The sequence below is a fragment of the Canis aureus genome, chromosome 1, assembly GCF_053574225.1.
Source record: "Canis aureus isolate CA01 chromosome 1, VMU_Caureus_v.1.0, whole genome shotgun sequence".
NCBI lineage: Eukaryota > Metazoa > Chordata > Mammalia > Carnivora > Canidae > Canis > Canis aureus.
The window spans coordinates 108,325,700-108,344,662 of record NC_135611.1 but is presented as its reverse complement, the minus strand read 5'-3'; the positions used below and the strand labels follow the sequence as shown (position 1 = coordinate 108,344,662).

At 53.5% G+C, this 18,963-nt stretch overlaps 1 protein-coding gene across 1 annotated transcript in view; it reads left to right on the top strand.

Annotated features, from left to right (window-relative positions):
• The first annotated feature begins 993 nt into the window (after positions 1-993).
• Positions 994-18,963, top strand: part of SULT2B1 (sulfotransferase family 2B member 1) — a 34,865-nt gene continuing 16,895 nt past the window's right edge. Inside the window, exon 1 of the mRNA XM_077846569.1 lies at positions 994-1,201. Coding sequence (XP_077702695.1) covers positions 1,131-1,201 — 71 coding nt within the window. The 5' untranslated portion in view covers positions 994-1,130. The remainder of the gene's footprint in view (positions 1,202-18,963) is intronic.

Sequence of the window (18,963 nt, the reverse complement as noted above, 5' to 3'; positions counted from 1 at the left end):
CACAGCCTGGTGACCCCCTCAGCCCCAGAGCCCCAGCGCCCCCGGGAGGCTGGTCTCCATCACACAGCAATCAGAATTCAACCGCCATGCACCCTGGCTCCTGGGTGAGGGACGGATCCACACACTACAGCCTGGGTGGGGGGGGCCGGTGGGGAGACCCTCCTGGCAGAGCATAAGCCACTGGGGGTCGGAGATCATCTAAGCAGCTCGCTGTGTGACCCGGGGCAGGCCACCCACCCTCTCTGGGCCTCCACTTGCTCATCTGAAAAGGCAGCCACGGGGAGGGGGGCTCGCCAAGGCTGTTGAGGACGGGGAGGCCACAGACTCCGGGGGCAGACAGATCGGGCTGGGATCTGCTTTGGGCTGCGTGATCACGCTCAGGGCACTTGCCCTCTCGGCCTCAGTTTCCTCATCGGGAAAGCGGGTACAATAAAGGTGTCTGACTCATCCCCAGGAACAAAGGGGTCACGCTCAGGAGGTGGGGAGTGCTGTGCCCTGACCTCTCTCTCCTGTGAGGGCTGATGAAGCCAGGGCCGGTCCTCCTGTCCTCCAAGCCCCCGGGGGACTCAGCCTCTGCTCGGGGTCCCAGCTGCACCCCAGCCCTGCCCACCCCTGCTCCCCCATCCTCCCGCGAACACAGCAGGTGGTTCTAACAGGATCCCAGCCTTTCGAGCAGCGCCTGGCAGACCCGAGGCACTCAATAAATACTTCTTGAATGAATAGATGAGCGCGTGAGTGAATGAACTCTCTGAGATGAGATTAGCTTTGTCACATTGGCAAACTGAGACTCCAGGTGGGTATGGCCAGAACCACTAGCCTGGAAGGTTCCAGTACGGAGCTGGAGTTGCCCCCTGGACTCTGGCCCACGGCCACTGGGGAGATTCCTGAGATGTGCCCATCAGCCCTCCTCCCCTTCCCACCCTCGGAGAAGGGTGGCTCCCTCCCAGCCTCTCCCGCTGTTGGAGGCGTGGGTAGCAGCTGGGAGAACCGGCTGGGAGCTGCCCCTCCCCTTGGGCGCGGAGGTAGGCACCTGGCGGGCTCCTCCGGTGGCAGACGCCGCCGCCGCACATAGCTGGCCCCGTGCCTCCTGCTCCTGCGCGTCCTCCCCTCCCTGCCCTCACCGGCCTGCCATGGACGGGCCCGCCGAGCCCCGGATCCCGGCCCTGTGGGACACGCACGAAAACAACATCTCAGAAATCAGGTGAGGCCCGGGCCTGGGCACCAGCCAGGAGATCCCCCTCCTCCTCCTCCTCCTCCTCCTCCTCCCTGTCCCCGGAGGAGGTGGCCTGCAGGAAGAGCCATGAGCCTCTGCATTGGTGGCCTCCAGCCTCCTGCTGCCTCAAACTTGACCCAGACCAGGACCTGGCTGGCTCATGCTCTGGGTGCAGGTCTCTCCTGGAAGGGAGTGGGGCACAAGGCTGTGCTGAGTGACTTGCTGGGATGCCTGAGGTGTCCCCGACTGTCGCAGGGTCTTGGTTTCTCTGTCTTCCAAAGGCATCTTCCTGATAAAGGGCTGGATGAGGGCAGGAGTCGGGCTCACAGTAACTGCTCGGGAAACATAAGGGCCTGGGGGCCCCTTTTCTTGCTGGACGCCCCAGAGCACCCCCAGATGGGGATGCTTTCCCTCTCAAGGGCTCGGAATGTGATGCCTGCTGTGTTCACGGGAAGATGGGGGAGCAGGGGTGGGCAGGGCTGGAGTGCAGCTGGGACCCCGAGCAGAGGCTGAGTCCCCCGGGGGCTTGGAGGACAGGAGGACCGGCCCTGGCTTCATCAGCCCTCACAGGAGAGAGAGGTCAGGGCACAGCACTCCCCACCTCCTGAGCGTGACCCCTTTGTTCCTGGGGATGAGTCAGACACCTTTATTGTACCCGCTTTCCCGATGAGGAAACTGAGGCCGAGAGGGCAAGTGCCCTGAGCGTGATCACGCAGCCCAAAGCAGATCCCAGCCCGATCTGTCTGCCCCCGGAGTCTGTGGCCTCCCCGTCCTCAACAGCCTTGGCGAGCCCCCCTCCCCGTGGCTGCCTTTTCAGATGAGCAAGTGGAGGCCCAGAGAGGGTGGGTGGCCTGCCCCGGGTCACACAGCGAGCTGCTTAGATGATCTCCGACCCCCAGTGGCTTATGCTCTGCCAGGAGGGTCTCCCCACCGGCCCCCCCCACCCAGGCTGTAGTGTGTGGATCCGTCCCTCACCCAGGAGCCAGGGTGCATGGCGGTTGAATTCTGATTGCTGTGTGATGGAGACCAGCCTCCCGGGGGCGCTGGGGCTCTGGGGCTGAGGGGGTCACCAGGCTGTGCCAGCTCTGCTTCAGGACGGTCCCAGCACCCTCCACCCAGCATTCCTCTCTCCTGGTCTTCTGGCCCCTGGGACCTGCAATTTCTCCCTCCAGAGATAAATGGGCCCCTTGCTGGGCTTCCACCTCTGGGAAGGCCTCATCCACTCCCCCCGGACCCAGGCAGCTGGGAGCCCCCCTCCTCTCTGCTCCCCCACACCCAGGGGCCAGCAGGTCGCCAGCCCTTGCTCGGTGCATGACCTTGATGCAGGCACGTGCCCTCTTGAGCCTCAGTCTCTCCATCTGGAATGTGGGGGTGAATAGCCCTCCCCTGTAAGCAGCCCTAGGCCTGAATGTCTGTAGCCCCCTGGGTGGTGCCCTTCGGACCTCAACCTTTCTTCTCCAGGAGCTTCTGGAAGCCCTGGACCCAGAAGGATGCCCCTCCTGAGGGGCCTCAGCACCCGGCCTGTCCCCCCACCTCAAGGCAGCTCAGACAGGCACACCATGCCCAGCTGGAGTGGGAGCTCAGTGGCTCCCCCGAATCTTCCATCCTCTTGGGTTGCCATCTCGGGGATGGCCCCATCATGGGTCCCCGGGTCACCCCCAGGCACTGCCCCTTTCCCCCTCCCCTCCTGGGACTCTCCATCCCATGCCCTCACCCTGCCTGTCCCCCTAGGCCTCCTCTCTCTGCCTCACCCCAGCCTCACCCCAGCCTCCCTGCTTCTAGTCCTTCCCAGAGCTGTCCCTCCCCTCCCTCCAGTCCCAAGTGGTGGTGGCCTGATGGTCTGGCCTCCTGCCTGTATTCCATGTATCCTGGGACTTCCATTCCCGGGTCACACCTCACTGCTCTCTGCCCCAGTGCCTTTGCATAGTCATTTCCTCCGTGAGGATTCCCAGAGAAGTCTTTTCTTTTTTTTTTTTTTAATTTTTATTTATTTATGATAGTCACAGAGAGATTGAGAGAGAGGCAGAGACACAGGCAGAGGGAGAAGCAGGCTCCATGCACCGGGAGCCCGACGTGGGATTCGATCCCGGGTCTCCGGGATCGCGCCCTGGGCCAAAGGCAGGCGCCAAACCGCTGCGCCACCCAGGGATCCCGAGAAGTCTTTTCTAATATCCAAATCTACCTCTGGCTCAGGTTCCTTCTGTGGCTCACTAGCACCCATGGTGATGGTTTGTTTCTAGAACCTTTTGAGACAGAGATTTCTTTGTTCCAGACTAATCTTACTCTGGAGGAGAAACCCATAATAGAGTTCAAGACAGAGCTGCTCTGGTTTAAAACAGGGGAGTGGGGCTGAGGTCCCGCTGCTCACCCTGCTGCATCTGTGGGAGCACTTGTCTTCCCACAATCCCCACCTTCCTCAATGCCAGGGCCCCACCTGGTTGCCTCCACACCCACTGCAGCCTGGATCTCACACCTTGGGGCCTGTGCCTGCGAACATTCCTCTGCCTGGGATGATCTCTCCCCCTCTTGGGGCAAACTCCCTCTCGCACAATGCCAGATTCTTGGTGGGTCCCTGAGCACACTTCCAGCTTCAGACTCATCCCACACACCAAACGGGGGACTATTCACCGACAGGGACAGAGTCAGGCCACCTCGGGGCCACCTCGGGGCCCTGGGGAGTCTCTGAGAATGATGTCAAGGAATGAATGGAGATTAGGCAAGCCGGGAGCCAGGGCTTGCAGGATGAGTCAGGGCTGGAAGGCAGGTGAGCAGGGGCAGGGCAGGCAGGGAGAGGGGAGCGGAGGGGACCAGGGGCCAGTGGGAAATTCTCACAGGGACCAGTATTAGGCACAGCCACATGCGTGACTCTTAATGTCCAGCCAAAGAATTCGCAGGGTATCTTCTGCAGCCTCGTTCCACTTTTTACACTCCCTCTTCCCCCCGCAGCGAACAAGAAAAGCTCATGTATTGCTTTGAGGATACAGGCAACGGGACAAAACTCTCTTGAGCAAACCAAGAGACTGGCAAGGATTGCACTGAGTTAGCGGTTGCAGGGAGGAGGAACCCAGAGACGCCCGTAAGACACGGCTCCGAATGTTCTCGTTCCTCGTTCGCGGGGCTCGTGATGCATCATGCTTTATGAATTTTGTGCATGTTCCCCCGTAGCCGTGCATGTATCCACTGTACAAACGGGGGAGGGTAAGGGCAGAAACAAAATTTGAAAAGGGAAACGTGAAGAGTAGGAGGCAGGCGGGACAGGGACAGTCGTGTTCAGAGCCCCGGGTGGCGGTGGAGGCCGTGGGGAGGCAGGCCCAGGCGACATTGATACCCCCGCCCCCCGTGCTCCTTTCTCGTGTGCTTGTGGGTTGCCTCGTAGCAACTGTCTGAGATTTACCGGCACAAATGATTAGCTATTGTCACCCTGTTTGCAGCTGAGATGGTTGAGGCCCAGAGAATTTGAGGGATTTGCCCGAGGTCGCACCACTGAGCAAGTGGGGGGCAGCCAGGATTTGAACGAGGGCTGCCTGACTAGGGGGCCCTGGCTGGGGGTGCATGAGGGGAGGGAGGGGAGGTAGCTCCAGCCTGGCTGGGAGGCTTTGTAGGTAGTTTGGGCTTTGCCACATTTCCTGGAGGGTCTGCATGCTGGGTTGCACCACCACAGGCCTCTGAGAGACAGAGACAGAGACAGAGACAGAGACAGAGAGTTGAGGCCAGAGGAAGCCAAGCAGGGATTTGGACCTGCGGTTGCCACCCCTCCCTGCCTCCCTCTAATCTTGGAGAACCTCCTGTAAGGCCCGGTCTCATCTCCGCCTATTTATGGCTGAGGTCTCTCTCCAGCCCTGCTTTTACAACACGGCCCCCTCCTTCCTTGGGGAAGGCTGAGCCACTCGAAGGTTTTATTGGCTAGAGCCCTGCCAGTCACAGAGCTGCTGCTTTGCCCAAAGAGAAGGGGGGCGCTAATAAAAAGGTTCTAAGCAATAAACAAATAATAAGACATTGGACCTCCTCGCCTGGGTGGAATTTGGGCCGGGAGAGAGGGGAGGAACTCTGGGCTGCCTGCTAGTAAATAAAGTGCCTTGGGAGATGCTTACAGCCACCCCATCCCCAGTGACCCAGGTTTGCAGAGCCAAGGGGCAAGGGGCAGGTCACATGGTCTTTCGGGGGTCTTGGGAGTGGGGAGGTGGGACGTGTGCCTGGGGGTCCTACAAAGGGCCTGCGGAGTGGGAACATCCAGGAACCACTTGGAAAGAACTGAGCAGTGCAGTTGGCTGGAGAGAGGCTCTGGGAGGGAGAGTGGCACCTGGTGGACCCTCTAGTAGCATCGAATGCCAGGGCAAGGAGGGAGCCGCTGGGGCTGCTGGGGAGGCCTGGATCAGAAGCCAGATGTTGGGACCATTCCCCCCCTCCCCCAGACTTTGCCACTGTGGCAAGAATGCCTGAGTCACAAAGGTCGAAGGTCGCAAGCAGGCAGACAGAGGCGCCAGGAGCCATGCGTCTGTGAAATGGGTGCAGTAGGTGATGCCTGGGGACGGGCCAGACCTGGCGCTCTCTGCTGAGTCAGGGTTTGTGAGGTCTCTCCTGCTTCCTTCTCCAAATCCCGTGACCCCTCCTGAGCCAGGAACTCAGGTGCCAGGAAGGGTGGGGACGGGGTGAAGAATGGTGATAATTAGAACCTTCCTGAGCATTCGGCATGCACCAGGCTCCTCCAGGGCTTTGTGTGGATTAGCTCCTTGGATCCTCAAAACAGCCCTGGGAGGCTGCCCAGGTTAGGGTTCCTGTTCCAGATGGACACACTGAGGCCTGGAGAGGACCGCACATCTGAGATGTGCTCCAAGGGGCTCGCTCTAAACCCCATAGACAGGGGTGCCTGGGTGGCTCAGTTTGTTAAGTGTCTGCCTTCAGCTCAGGTCATGAGCCCCGGGTCCTGGGATTGAGTCCTGTATGGGGCTCCCTGCTCAGTGGGAGCCTGCTTCTCCTTCTTCCTTTGCCGCTCCCCCTGCTGTGCGCGCTCTCTCTCTCTCTCTTTCTCAAATAAATAAAAATCTTAAAAAATAAAAAAACCCTTAGAGAAAGGGATCAGACAGGGCCTCAAACTGCAGTACGGGGCTGTCCCTCTGCAGCCATCACCTTCACAAGGAGCTTGTCACTCACATGGGACCAGTGAGTCTGTGGTCTGTCCATCCTCCAGACCAACGCTGTCCCCCAGACGCACACTGTGAGCCCCTTGGGTAAACATTTTCTAACGGCCACATTAAAAAGAGAGAGACAGCAAAAGACACAGGCAAATATCATTTTAATCAAAGATTTTATTTAACCTGCTATTTGTGAAATGTTCCCATTTCCACTTGTAACCGATAGAAAAATTATCAATGAAACATTTTCCATTCTTGGTACGCGAAGCTGCTGTGACCGAGTGGGTTTTTTCTTCAATGAGACACCACCTTCCATCAGGAAGGCTTGATCTGCATCTAGATCTCATGGCCTCACAGCTCAAAAAGTCAATTCCCAGGCTTGAGTTGTTCCAAACCTGCCTACAAAGTGTTCTAGTGGCTGGAATTGAGTGTCAGGTTACAGCTGAAACCAATAATAAGCAAATTCAATTAAAATTGCCTCCTGTTGCTACGGCTACGTTTCGAGGGCTCACTGGCCACACGGGGCCAGCAGCTGTCATCGGGGGCGGTGCAAAATGGACTCTTCCATCATTCTGGAGAGTTCTGTTGGCTGGCAAGGCTCTAGGCTGTGAGTGACCCAAGGGCCAGGGGAGGTACAGAGTAGGAGCTTAATAAATGCACGTTGGAAGGGAGAGAGAGAGAGGAAGCATTAGAGAGAAAGGAAAGTCAGGAAGGGCACCTGGGTGGCTCAGTGGGTTAAGCATCTGCCTTCAACTCAGGTCATGATTTTAGGGTCCTGGGATCGAGCCCCAGGTCGGGCTCCCTGCTCAGTCGGGAGCCTGCTGCCCCCCTCTGCATGCTGCTTTCCCTTGCTTCCCTGCTCTCTGTGTCAAGTAAATAAATAAAATCTTAAAAAAGAGAGAGAGAGAGAGAGAGAAGTCACAAAGAGCCTCAGGCTAAAGGCACAGGCAGAGATCTGAGGTGTGGTGGAGCATAGCGTATGCAGGGAACAAGGAGAACCGGGTGGTGGGAACGGGAACGGAACAGCACTGGCCGTGCTGGCATGGGGGCCTCAGAGTAGTGGGGGCCCAAGGGGGCGCAAGGAATCTGCTGGCCTTTGACAGTCAAAGCCTGGGGCCTCAGTACAAAGAAAGAACTCAGAATTTGAAGAGAGTGATTAATTTCTTTAACTAAGCTTTCCTCCAGGACTATGATTATTATGAAAGTAATACATTGAAGTAATGTAGCTCAAATGTTTTTTAAAAGTTTTTTCAAAGTTTGTGTGGATTGGAAATGCGCAGGAATTACCAGTGAGGGTGGGGACAGGGGAAGAAAGGAGGGAGGGGATTTACCCCGTCAGAACTTAAACTGCACAGTTACTATAGTCCAAACAATATGACTTACCCTGTGACCGAGCAATTCCAACCTCTGGTTATTTGCCCAAGGAAATGAGAATGTAGGGTGACACAAACACCTGGGTGATTGCAGCGGCTTTAGGCAACCTAGCCTGATCTGGAAAGAGCCATGAACAGGGGAGTGGATACGCACACTGTGATTTATTCACACAGTGGAATTCGACTCAGCAGCACAAAGGAAAAAAACTCTAATATACACACGAACACCTGTGAATGTCAAGAATGTTATGCTGAGCAAAAGAAGCCAGATGCAAGGGTGCATTCTATAAGATGAGAGTTCTAGAACAACCAAGACCAGGGGGATCCCTGGGTGGCTCAGTAGTTTAGTGCCTGCCTTCGGGGACCCAGGATCAAGTCCTGCATGGGGCTGCTTCTCCCTCTGCCTGTGTCTCTGCCTCTCTCTCTGTCTCTCTCTCTGTGTCTCTCATGAATAAATAAATAAAATATTAAAAAAAAAATAGAACACCTAAGACCAGACAACTCCATTTCTGGGGGGCATTCGGGACAGAGGTCACCTCCCCGGCAAGGGCGGGGACAGATAACGAGGAGGCACCAGGAAACTTTCTGGGGGCACTGGGCTCTTCTGTATCTTGACAGGAGTTCGGATTGCAGGAGGAGATGCGCTTGTCAAAACTCACTTAAGATGAATACAGCTCTTCAAAAGGAAAATAATTTTAAAAGGATGCAAGTGGGATATCTTGCAGCTATTTTTAAACAGAATGAGACGGCTGTGGATTGACCTAAAAAATAAGCAAGGTGCAGAGTAAGGTGCAAGGTATGAAATCGATATTTTTTAGAAGGAAGAGGGGAAGAGGGAGAGGAGGAGGGGGAGGAGAAGGAGGAGGAGGGAGAAGGGGAAAAGGGGGAGGGGGTGGAGGGGGGAGGAGAAGAGGAATCAGAGCACTCTCACTGTGAACGCTTGCATGTGCTTCTATAGGCAGTTAGCTTACTCACCAAACTGGTAGTACTGGGATCCCCTAGGGCTGGCATGGCATTGTTGGGAGAGACCATTAACTTATTAATAAACCCAGATGATCAAAGATACAGAGATATGATCCAAGAATTTGTTATTTTCCTAATTAGATTTTCTAAAGAGAAAGAAAAAATACGCATGCGCCCTACTAAGGAAGTCTGGGAGACTTAAACATCCTCCCACTCGAGGTGCTGAAAGCAGTAGAAATTCATTGAGGGCTCATATCCCAGCCATTAAGTATTTTGAGTCATGTGGCCACGTGTTTGAGGGCCCGGGCTCTTCCACGGGTAGCTCCCACATCGCCCCCCCAGACATCTCTGGTCCCACCTGCTGAGAGCAGGGGGTGAGCATGGAGCAGTCACTGCCGCTGTGCTTGCAATTCAGAATTCAAGGGGAGCCTGGGGGGGCTCAGTGATTGATCATCTGCCTTAGGCTCAGGTCTTAATCCCAGGGTCCTGGGATCGAGTCCCACATCAGGCTCCCTGCAGGAAGTCTGCTTCCCCCTCTCTCTGCCTCTCTCTGTCTGTGTCTCTCATGAATAAATAAATTAAAATCTTTTTTAAAATTCAGAATTCAAGACATAGGGGGTCATGAAATGCAGATTTCTAGTCTCCCAACTACCCCAGACCCATCCCTGGAGTTAACCACTTTTAAGGGTTACCTGCCAGAAATTTGTCTTCATGGGTGTATCTCATCTCAGTTCTCTCTTTTGAAAACAGAATCAAGGTTCTACTTTATGCCTTTTAACCTTTTGTAATATCTGGGACATCTTGACAAATAAATGCCACCTCCTTATCCCTCCAATCTTTCAGCGTGAAAATGTCAAAACATATAAAAAAAAACCTTGGAAGAATTATCCACGAACATCCCTGTGCCTACCACCACTAAAATTTTATTATATATGCCTTAGCATGTATGTCTACACCCATCCTTATTTGTGATATGTTTTCAAAGTAAGCTGCAGACACCAGAACATTGCATCGTAAACATTCCCGTTTATGGGATTTTCTTTTCTTTCTTTCTTTTTTCTTTTGTGTGTGTGTGTGTGGGGGGGTAAGATTTTGTTTAAGACAGTGAGCAACCAGGGATCCCTGGGTGGCGCAGCGGTTTGGCGCCTGCCTTTGGCCCAGGGCGCGATCCTGGAGACCCGGGATCGAATCCCACGTCGGGCTCCCGGTGCATGGAGCCTGCTTCTCCTTCTGCCTGTGTCTCTGCGCCTCTCTCTCTCTCTCTGTGACTATCATAAATAAATAAAAATTTTAAAAAATTAAAAAAAAAAAAAAAAAAAGACAGTGAGCAACCAAGAGCACAAGTAGGGGGCAGAGGGCAGAAGGCAGAGGGAGAGCTGAGCAGGGAGCCCAACACAGGGCTCGACCCTGGGACCCTGAGACTATGACCTGAGCCCAAGGCAGGCGCCTAACCAGCTGAGCCACCCAGGTGCCCCTGGGATTACCTTTTAATAGAGGATATATAGACACAGTATAGTGCACAAATCTGAAGTGCACTGGGTTTGAGAAATACACCTGTGACCCCCATCCCTCTCAATAAATAAACACCTCCTTATGAATGGTGGGATTCCAATATTTATGAGGCCCTGGTGTATTTATCCAGTCCCGTGTTGTTTCAAGTCTTGTAAATGATCCTGTAGTAAACATCCCGGTATATATTGAATTGGGCACGTCCTCAAGGCCACCTGTCTATTCCATACATTTCTAGGGATCCCATTATTTGTACCTCCAACAGATAGGATGGAGGAGCCAGGCACTGATTCTTGGAGGTGGGACACAGGGGGACAATTTCTGTTTCCTCCTCACTCCCCAACTAGTGGGGCTGACTGATTATAAGATGTCAATGGCCAGGGGCACCTGCGTGGCTCACTCGGTTAAATGTCTGCCTTCAGTTCAGGTCACGATCTCAGGGTCCTGGGCTCAAGTCCCGAGTGGGGCTCCCTGCCCATCTGGGAGCCTGCTTCTCCCTCTCCCTCTGCCTGCCGCTCCCCGCTCCCCGTTTGTGCTCTCTCTCCCTCTCTGTCAAATAAATAAATAAAATCTTTTTTTAAAAAAGTGAATAACCAAAGAAATTCGTTACCAAGTATTAAAAGGGCTGCAAAAGAAGCAAACAGGATGCAGAGATGAGTAACAATGCAGACACAGGGGGTGTCTCCCGCTTTAGCGGAGGTGGTCTCCATAATTAAAATGTTGCCAAGTGATCTCCCAAAGAGGTTACTCTAATTGCTCTCCTGCCAAGAGCCCGCAAGTGAAAAGAGCCTGTTTGTCTGTACTCTGGCCAAGGCATGAGTCATTCCCCCTGGAGATGGAGCGGCCCAGAGATGGGGATGCTGGCCCAGATGGGCTGTAAGCGGAATTTCAGGAGGTGAGGAGAGGTCCTCCCGGCACCGAGAACCACCCAGACGGAGGCATGGGGTGGCTGGACCGGACGCTGCACAGTGTGTCCTGGGAATGAGGCACGCTGAACCCAGCACAGGCCCAGGGACTCTTGGCACTGTTCCCCAGAGGGAGCAGGTTGACCACAGGCACAGGCGTGAGTCAGCAGGACGGCCCAGTTGGGCTGCTAAGAGACGTCCTGCAGCCTCATCACATTCCAGAAGGATAGGGCCGCTCACAGGGAGGGGGCATTCCAGCCCCCTGCAGACCCCAGAATCCCTGCAGCTGATCCTGTCACCTCCTTTGCACACGCACGCCCCCCCCCATTCTCCTTCCCTAGCCTCCTTCAGGTCACCTCTTCAGAGGACCCTCCCTTAAAACCCACACCCTCCCCCAGATGCTCCCTATCCACCCCCCCTCCAACCCTGCTCTGTTTTTCCCCATCACCATCCGACATACCACGTTTAAAATGTTTGGGATTCAGGGGTGCCTGTGTGGCTCAGTCGGTGGTGGTGCGACGACTCTTGATCCCAGACTTGTGAGTTCGAGCTCCATGTCGAGTGTAGAGATTAGTTAAATCTTTAAAGAACACACTCGCACACACATGAAAACGTTTGGGGTTCAGTTTTGTCCTTTGAAACACAAACTGCAATAGGGTTTTTGATCACTTAGTTTCGCTCTTCTATCTCCCAGCGCCTGGCACATAGTAGGAGCTCAGTAAATATTTGTGGGCTGAATGAATCAATTTGCCCCATCTCAGGCAAAAAGGCCTAAAGCTCCCAGGGTTGGAGAGCTCTCCTTGGACATACGTCCCTAGAAAAGACGTCCCTATAGCCTCTGCCACTGCTTATTCTTTAAGTGAGACCAGAGAGGGCTTGTAAGCGGCCTCAGATCACAGAGCAAATCCAAGGCAGGCCTGTAACCTAGGCAAGCGTCACTTCCCTGCACATCCCTGGGCAGCCCAGAGGCTCTCTGGCCAACAGGATGTTTTGTTATAATCATAGTTAATGGGCATTAAGCATGTATTTGAAAATCACACAGTAAAGTTGATTGGGGCGGGGTGCAGAGTTTTATGAATTTTAGCACATGTGTAGATTGGTGTAACCATCACCACCATTAGAGCAGTTCCCATCATCCCTCTGTGGTCAGGCCCCCTCATCCCTGACTGCCCCCCCAACCGTGGATCTAGTCCTAGTCTCTGTCCATCCAGCTTTGTCTTTCCGAAAATGTTATGTTCCCTATTGTAGCTGCAACAAATGACCACATGCCAAGTGGCCTCAAACTACACAAATCCATGTCCGTACCCTTGTGGAGGTCAGAAGCCTGAAATCGGTGTCAATGAGCTAAGATCTAAGTGGCAGCAGGGTCACATCCCTCCCAGAGGCTGTTGGGAGAATCGGGTCCTTCTAGAAGCTCCTAGAACCCGCCTGTGTTCCTTGGCTTGTGGCTCCTTTGTCTCCAAAGCCAGGGGCTCGCATCTTCCAAACTCTCTGCTCTCTGACCTCTGCTCCTGTGATCACAGCTCCTGTTGTCCCCCCTCCTTCTCAGAAGGACCTTTGTGATTGAATTTAGGGTCACCCGCTAAGCTCCCCATCTCAAAATCCTTACCATAATCAGAGCCCAAAAAAATCCCCTTTTGCAGTGTCACATATTCACAGGCTCTGGGGATTGGGAAGTAGATGTCTGTCGGGGCCAACGTCATATGGATGGGATTTTTTTTCAAATATTTTATTTATTTATTCATGAGAGACACAGAGAGGGAGGCGGAGATATAGGCAGAGGGAGAAGCAGGCTCCATGCAGGGAGCCTGATGGGGGACTCGATCCCAGGGCCCCAGGATCACGCCCTGAGCCAAAGGCAGACTCTCAGCCACTGAGCCACCCAGGTGACCCGGACGGTTGGGATTACACAGATTGTGGCTTCCCGAGTCCGGCTTCTCTCGCTCAGCGTTGCGCCTTTGCATCCATGTGGTTGGAGGTCTCAGGGATTTGTTTCTCATCCTGGTCGAGTAGTGTCACGTGGTGTGGATGCACCATTGTTTTACCTGCTCACTGAGGGATTTCTGGAGTGTTCCCAGTTTGGGGCGGTGATGAACAGTTGCTATCAACCTGTGAGTACAGATGTTTGTGTGAACATGAGCATTCACTGCTCTTGGGTGAACACGCAGGATGGAGAGAGACTCTGGTTTAAAATCTGCTCATATGAAGATAATTCAGGGGCACCTGGGTAGTGCGGTCAATTGAACATCCTACTCTTGGTTTCGGGTCAGGTGATGATCTCCGGGTGGTGAGATCGAGCCCCGTGTCAGGCTCCACGCTCAGCACGGAACCAGCTTGGGATTCTCTCTCTCCTTCTGCCCCCACCACTGCTGGCTCTTTCTCTGAAATAAATAAATAAATCTAAAAAAAAAAAAAATATATATATATATATATATACCAGTGAGATATATGAATATACGGTATATAATATAATACAGTATGAAGATAATATTCCCCTAGGATTTAAATACTCCATGCCCCAGGGGAGGGAGGTGGAGACAGACTCGAAGAGGTTACATGAGGTTTCTGAAGGCAAACCTATGTCTCCTTGACCACCCCCACAACCCCTGCCCAGAAAGGAGCACCCTTGGGGAGAGCTGAATGCAGGGGCCCAGAGGCACTACCCCCGTGGCCCTGGGGGTTAGGGGTCACACTGCAAGGTCACACTGCTTGGGTTCAAATCCCAGCTCTGCCCTCTGTGTGTGTGTGTCAGCTGACTTTGCCTCTCTGTGACTTCATTTTGCATTTGTACCAGGGGATGGTACTACCAGCCACCTCCTGGGTTGTTGAGGGAATGAATGAATTCGGGCACATAACATAGTGGGGAGTACTGTGCCCAGTGGTGCTCTCAGCATTCATTTGATTTCTTCCACAAATACTGATCGGAGATCTTCCAGTGTTTTGGATGCATTGGCAATTGAGATGGAAAATAAATAAATAAATAAATAGAATCCCTGGTCTCACGGAGATTACACGCAACCGGAGAAGGAAGGCAATAAACAAAGAAATAGTAAGCCGTGAGAGCAGCTCAGAAGGTGCCCAGGGCGTTTGGGTGAACAAAGCAGGGTGAGCTGCTGGGGCAGCGAGGGCTCAAGTATAAATAGGGTGTCGGGTGAGGCCTCACCAACACGATGCAGAAGTGATGTCGGAGCAAAGGCAGGAGGTGAGGGTGTTAATCACAGACTCCGAATGGAAGACAGAGAGAATAGTCAGTGCAAAGGCCCTGTGGCAGGCCTTGGCCCGAAGGGTCGGAGGACCAGCGAGGAGACCAGTATGAGGAGCCCAGCGGAGTAAGCAATGGGAGAGAGTGAAAATTAAGGCAGAAGGGTCAGGGAGGGAGGGTCAGGGCGGAGTTTGCAGGGCCTGGTATTCACGGTGAGGACTTCGCTTTTCATCTGGGTGAGACAGATGGATTTTGAGCCTAGGAGAGACAAGAGCCTACTAGTTTCTCAGAGTGCAGAGAACGGCCCCTAGGGTGCAGGGGTGGAAGCAGGGAGATCAGCAAGGAGGCGACAGCAAAGTCCAGACCCAAGTTCCCTCAAGGGAGGCCTTCCTACCCTCCTTGCCCTGAGGCCCAGAGAGGTTAAGCTATATATTCAAGGGCACAGAGCTCATTGGTAGCAGAGCCGGAGTTCAAATCGGAGTTCAAATCGAAGTCTACCCAACCTCTGCCTGCCTTCTTTCCCCACTGTGGACTGGGCTGCCTCTGGAGGTGGTGACAGAGGCCCTACCACCAGGGTCTGAACTGGGGATGGATTTGTTTATTGCACACCTGTCGTGTGCCAGGCACTAGATATAAGACACTGAACGTTCCAGACACACCATGCCCTAGCAGCAGAGGAAGGGGTGGAAGTGCATGGACAGGTGCTTCCTGAGATCTCCTAGCAAGACTGCTGTGTGACCTTAGGGAAATATATTAACCTCTCTGGACCTCCACTTCTTCTGGCATGAAGCAGTGCTCTCCATATCCATTTCATGGATTTCTGGGGAAAGTCTGATAATGTATGGCCTCGGCGTAGAATTTCTTTATGGGTGGCTCCTCTGTACCTCCTCCCCTGCGGGGACCAGAGGGAAGTCAGACATGGTCTTTCAGGTCTGAGGAGGCCAGAGGAATGGGTAGGTCCAGGCTACAAAGGGCTTTGAGTTCTGGGCTGAGGGGCTGTGACCATGTGCAGGGTGGACAGGTGGGAGGAACTGGAGGCCGTGAGATGCAGGGGTGGCTGGCTGGAGGGCCCCAAGGGCAAGGAGGAGACCAGAGCTGGATGGAGGCAGTGGGGACATAGTAGGAGAGGGCCAGGGCCTGGTGCATTGTGGGGTGGGAGGCTGGAAGATCCATGCATTGGGCTAGCCTTAGAGCCTCACATCCTGGGGTGTCCCCAGCAGGGCCGGCCAGGCCAGGCATCTTCTAGGAGCCTAAGTATGTCCTTAGCCAGGTGCCCCTCCCATCGGCCGGAGCGTGGCCTGCTGCTCCTCCTGCTGCTCCTCCTGCTGCCGGACTCCAACCCGGCTCACTGGTCCTCTTCATTCCTCTGCTCCAGTCGAGCGATAGCTAAATGCCAGGCTCAGGATATGGGGTGGGAACAGACCAGACTTGTCACCCAGGGAGAGGAAAGTCACCCTGGGGCCAGATTCGATTTACGAGGTGGGGAGTGAAGGCACAGAGCACCTGTTTCAGGACACACAGTGAGATTCAGCCGAGCAGGAATTGGGTGGGGGCTCCCCGGCCTCCACACTCAAGCACAGATGAGCGCAGGGCACGGCATTCCTGGCAGGAGGATGAGCAGATACAAAGGCCCGGAGGTGGGAATAGCGCTCAGGGCACTGGGGAGCTTTGGCTGGCATGTGTGCGTGGTCGAGACACGGGAAAGGCGGGTCCCGGACAGAAACTCCCTGCGGGGCTGGGGTTCAAATCTCAGCTCTGCCTGGACCTTGCAGTGTGTGTGGCCTGGGCCAGATCACTCCCCCTTCCTTCCAGGCTCCCATCTGTTGCATTGGCAGGTGCAGGGAGATCCCAGCCTCACTGCCTTCACGCCTCGATTGGTTATTTATTTATTTATTTATTTATTTATTTATTTATTTATTTTTAATTTTATTTATTTATTCATGGGAGATACAGAGAGAGAGGCAGAGACACAGGCAGAGGGAGAAGCAGGCTCCATGAAGGGACCCGACGTGGGACTCGATCCCGGGTCTCCAGGATCACACCCTAGGCTGAAGGCAGTGCTAAACCGTTGAGCCACCTGGTCTGCCCTTGACTGGTTATTTAATGAGCAACTGGTTGTCCTGGGTTCGGAGGGCACAGTCGTAAGGGTTGGGCACTGCTGGCCTGGAAGGGGGCAGGCCATGGGCATCACTATAGGGCCATGCAGGGGATTCTGAAGCGCTGGGGGCTGAGAATGGCAGGTAAAAGGACATCACAAAAACCCTGACTTTCCCCCACTTTCTTGGTCAATGCGTCCACTCACTCTCACATGCGTGCATTCATTGACCAGGAGCCAGGCGCTCAATATAGATGATTCCTTTTAATCCTCAGGTAGGACTAAAACCCCGAGGTAGAGATTACTATCACCCTCATGTGACAGATAAGGAAACTGAGGCGAGGAGACGTGAGATCCGCTGCCTAAAGCTCGGAGAGAGCCAAGACCCAAGCACTTGGCGGCCAGTCTAATGGGAACCCACGGCCTCCAAGCGCTCCCTCCCTGGGCTAATCTGCCTGGCAACCAGTGACATCACTAATTCCACACCCACACGTCATCACCGAAGAGTGAAGTCACTACAGTGGGCTGAGGGCTTGCTGTGTGCCAAACGGGGTGCTAAGCGGCCCCTCCTCTGGCTGCCCACTGTTGCCTCTATTAATGTGTATAATAATAATAACTGTAGGGGCGCCTGGCTGGCTCAGTGCAATCAAGAGTATGCGACACTTGATCTCGGGGTTTCGAGCTCCATGCTGGGTGTAGAGATTACTTAAAAATAAAATCTAAAACAACCCCAAAACAATCATTGTAGCCCAAATTTACTGAATGTAGAACATGAACCGGGCTCCATTTGAATCAATTTTAGGTCTATCGACACAGTACACTCTGCAACTACCCTTTTTTATTTTTTTTTTCAGATTTTTAAAAATTCTTTTTAAGATTTTATTTATTTATTTATTCATGAGAGACACAGAAAGAGAGAGAGAGGCAGAGACACAGGCAGAGGGAGAATCAGTCTCCATGCAATGAGCCCGAAGTGGGACTCGATCCTGGGTCTCCAGGATCACACCCTGGGCTGAAGGCGGCGCTAAGCCACTGAGCCACGAGGGCTGCCAACTACCCTTCTTTAAAAAAAAAAAAAAAAAATAGCAGACATTTATATGGTGGTTACTGCATGCCAGGCACGGTTCAAGTACTTTTTAGGTGTTCCCAGTAACCTTAGGAGGTAATGATTCTTACTACCCCCATTTTATGGATAAAAAACTGAGGAGGCACAGAGAGGTCGATGGATCTGCCCAAAGCCACATAGCCGTTGGGACACAGAATTCAAATCCATATATTTTGGCTTCAGAGTCTATGCCCTTTAATCAAGACTCTCCTACTTCTCCCGTCTCCCTTTCACCGTTGAAGAAACTGAGGCACAGGGAGATGAAGTATTGGGTCTCAGCTCGATTAGGAAGTGCCTCGCCTGTACCACCGTGGTTACTTGGGGCCTCAAAGCCTCCTCCCACAACCTGTGAGGTGACCAACCCTCCCTCCCTCCTCCGGTCGGGACAAAGGGGCCTTTGCCAGCAGGCCAGGGCCCACATGCCAGCCCCTTTCCGGCACTTCGGGACACTGCCCCCAGGAGACCCTGGCTGGCTGAGCCTCCCCTGAGCTCCCCAGAGCCCTCCTGTGACCCTAGGCGGAGCACACACGGTTCTCTAGCTGCTGTTGCTGCTGTTCCTGCTTCTTCTTCTTCTTCTTCTTTTAAGACTTTAATTTATTTATTCATGAGACACACACAGAGAGAAACAGAGACACAGGCAGAGGGAGAAGCAGGCTCTGTGCAGGAAGCCCGATGCAGGACTCGATCCCAGGACCCTGGGTTCAACCACTGAGTCACCCAGGCATCCCAGAAACAGTTGTTTTAGTGGAAGGTTTTGGGGTTTTCTCTCCTTTAATGCTTTATCCATTCATTCACTGAATATTTTGTAAAGGTAAAACTCACAGGAGTGCTGTCCACCGAGCTTTGGTCAATAACTCAAGGAATTTTGCAAAGTAGGCACACCATGTAACCAGCCCGCACCCCACAGTCCCCCAACCTGTCCAAAGGATAACTGCCGGCCCGCCTTCTAGAACCTTCTAGCACCCTCTGGCACCTTTCCTGTACTTGAACTTCCCATAATTGAAATCACGGGGCCTGGACCCTCTTGTGACCCGTCTTTAACTCCACAGTGTGTTTCTGAGTTTCATCTGTGTGGTCCCCGACCCTCTTCAGATAACAGAATATTTGTAAGAGCCTCTTCAGCATCCCAAAGTGAAACCCACAGACAATATAACCTACTTACACACATACTTTTTTTTTCCCAGTTTAATGAGTTGTCCTCGGTGTACTATAAGGAGACACAAATGGAAAGTAGCGCAGCGTAGCGGCTCAGAATGGGCGGATCGAATTCTGTGGGGCCTGAAGCTTGCACCCCAGTGATGCTTGCACCCCTTCTCCTTAAGGAGAAGAAGCAATGTGTTTGACTGCAGCCCTAGGCAGAGGGGATGTTTACTTAGGATGAGAAAGGAAATTATAGCAACTTGCCTCATTTTCAAAGCTCACAAACCCTCCAAACATTCCAGAAAAATGACACAGCCTAGCTTCTG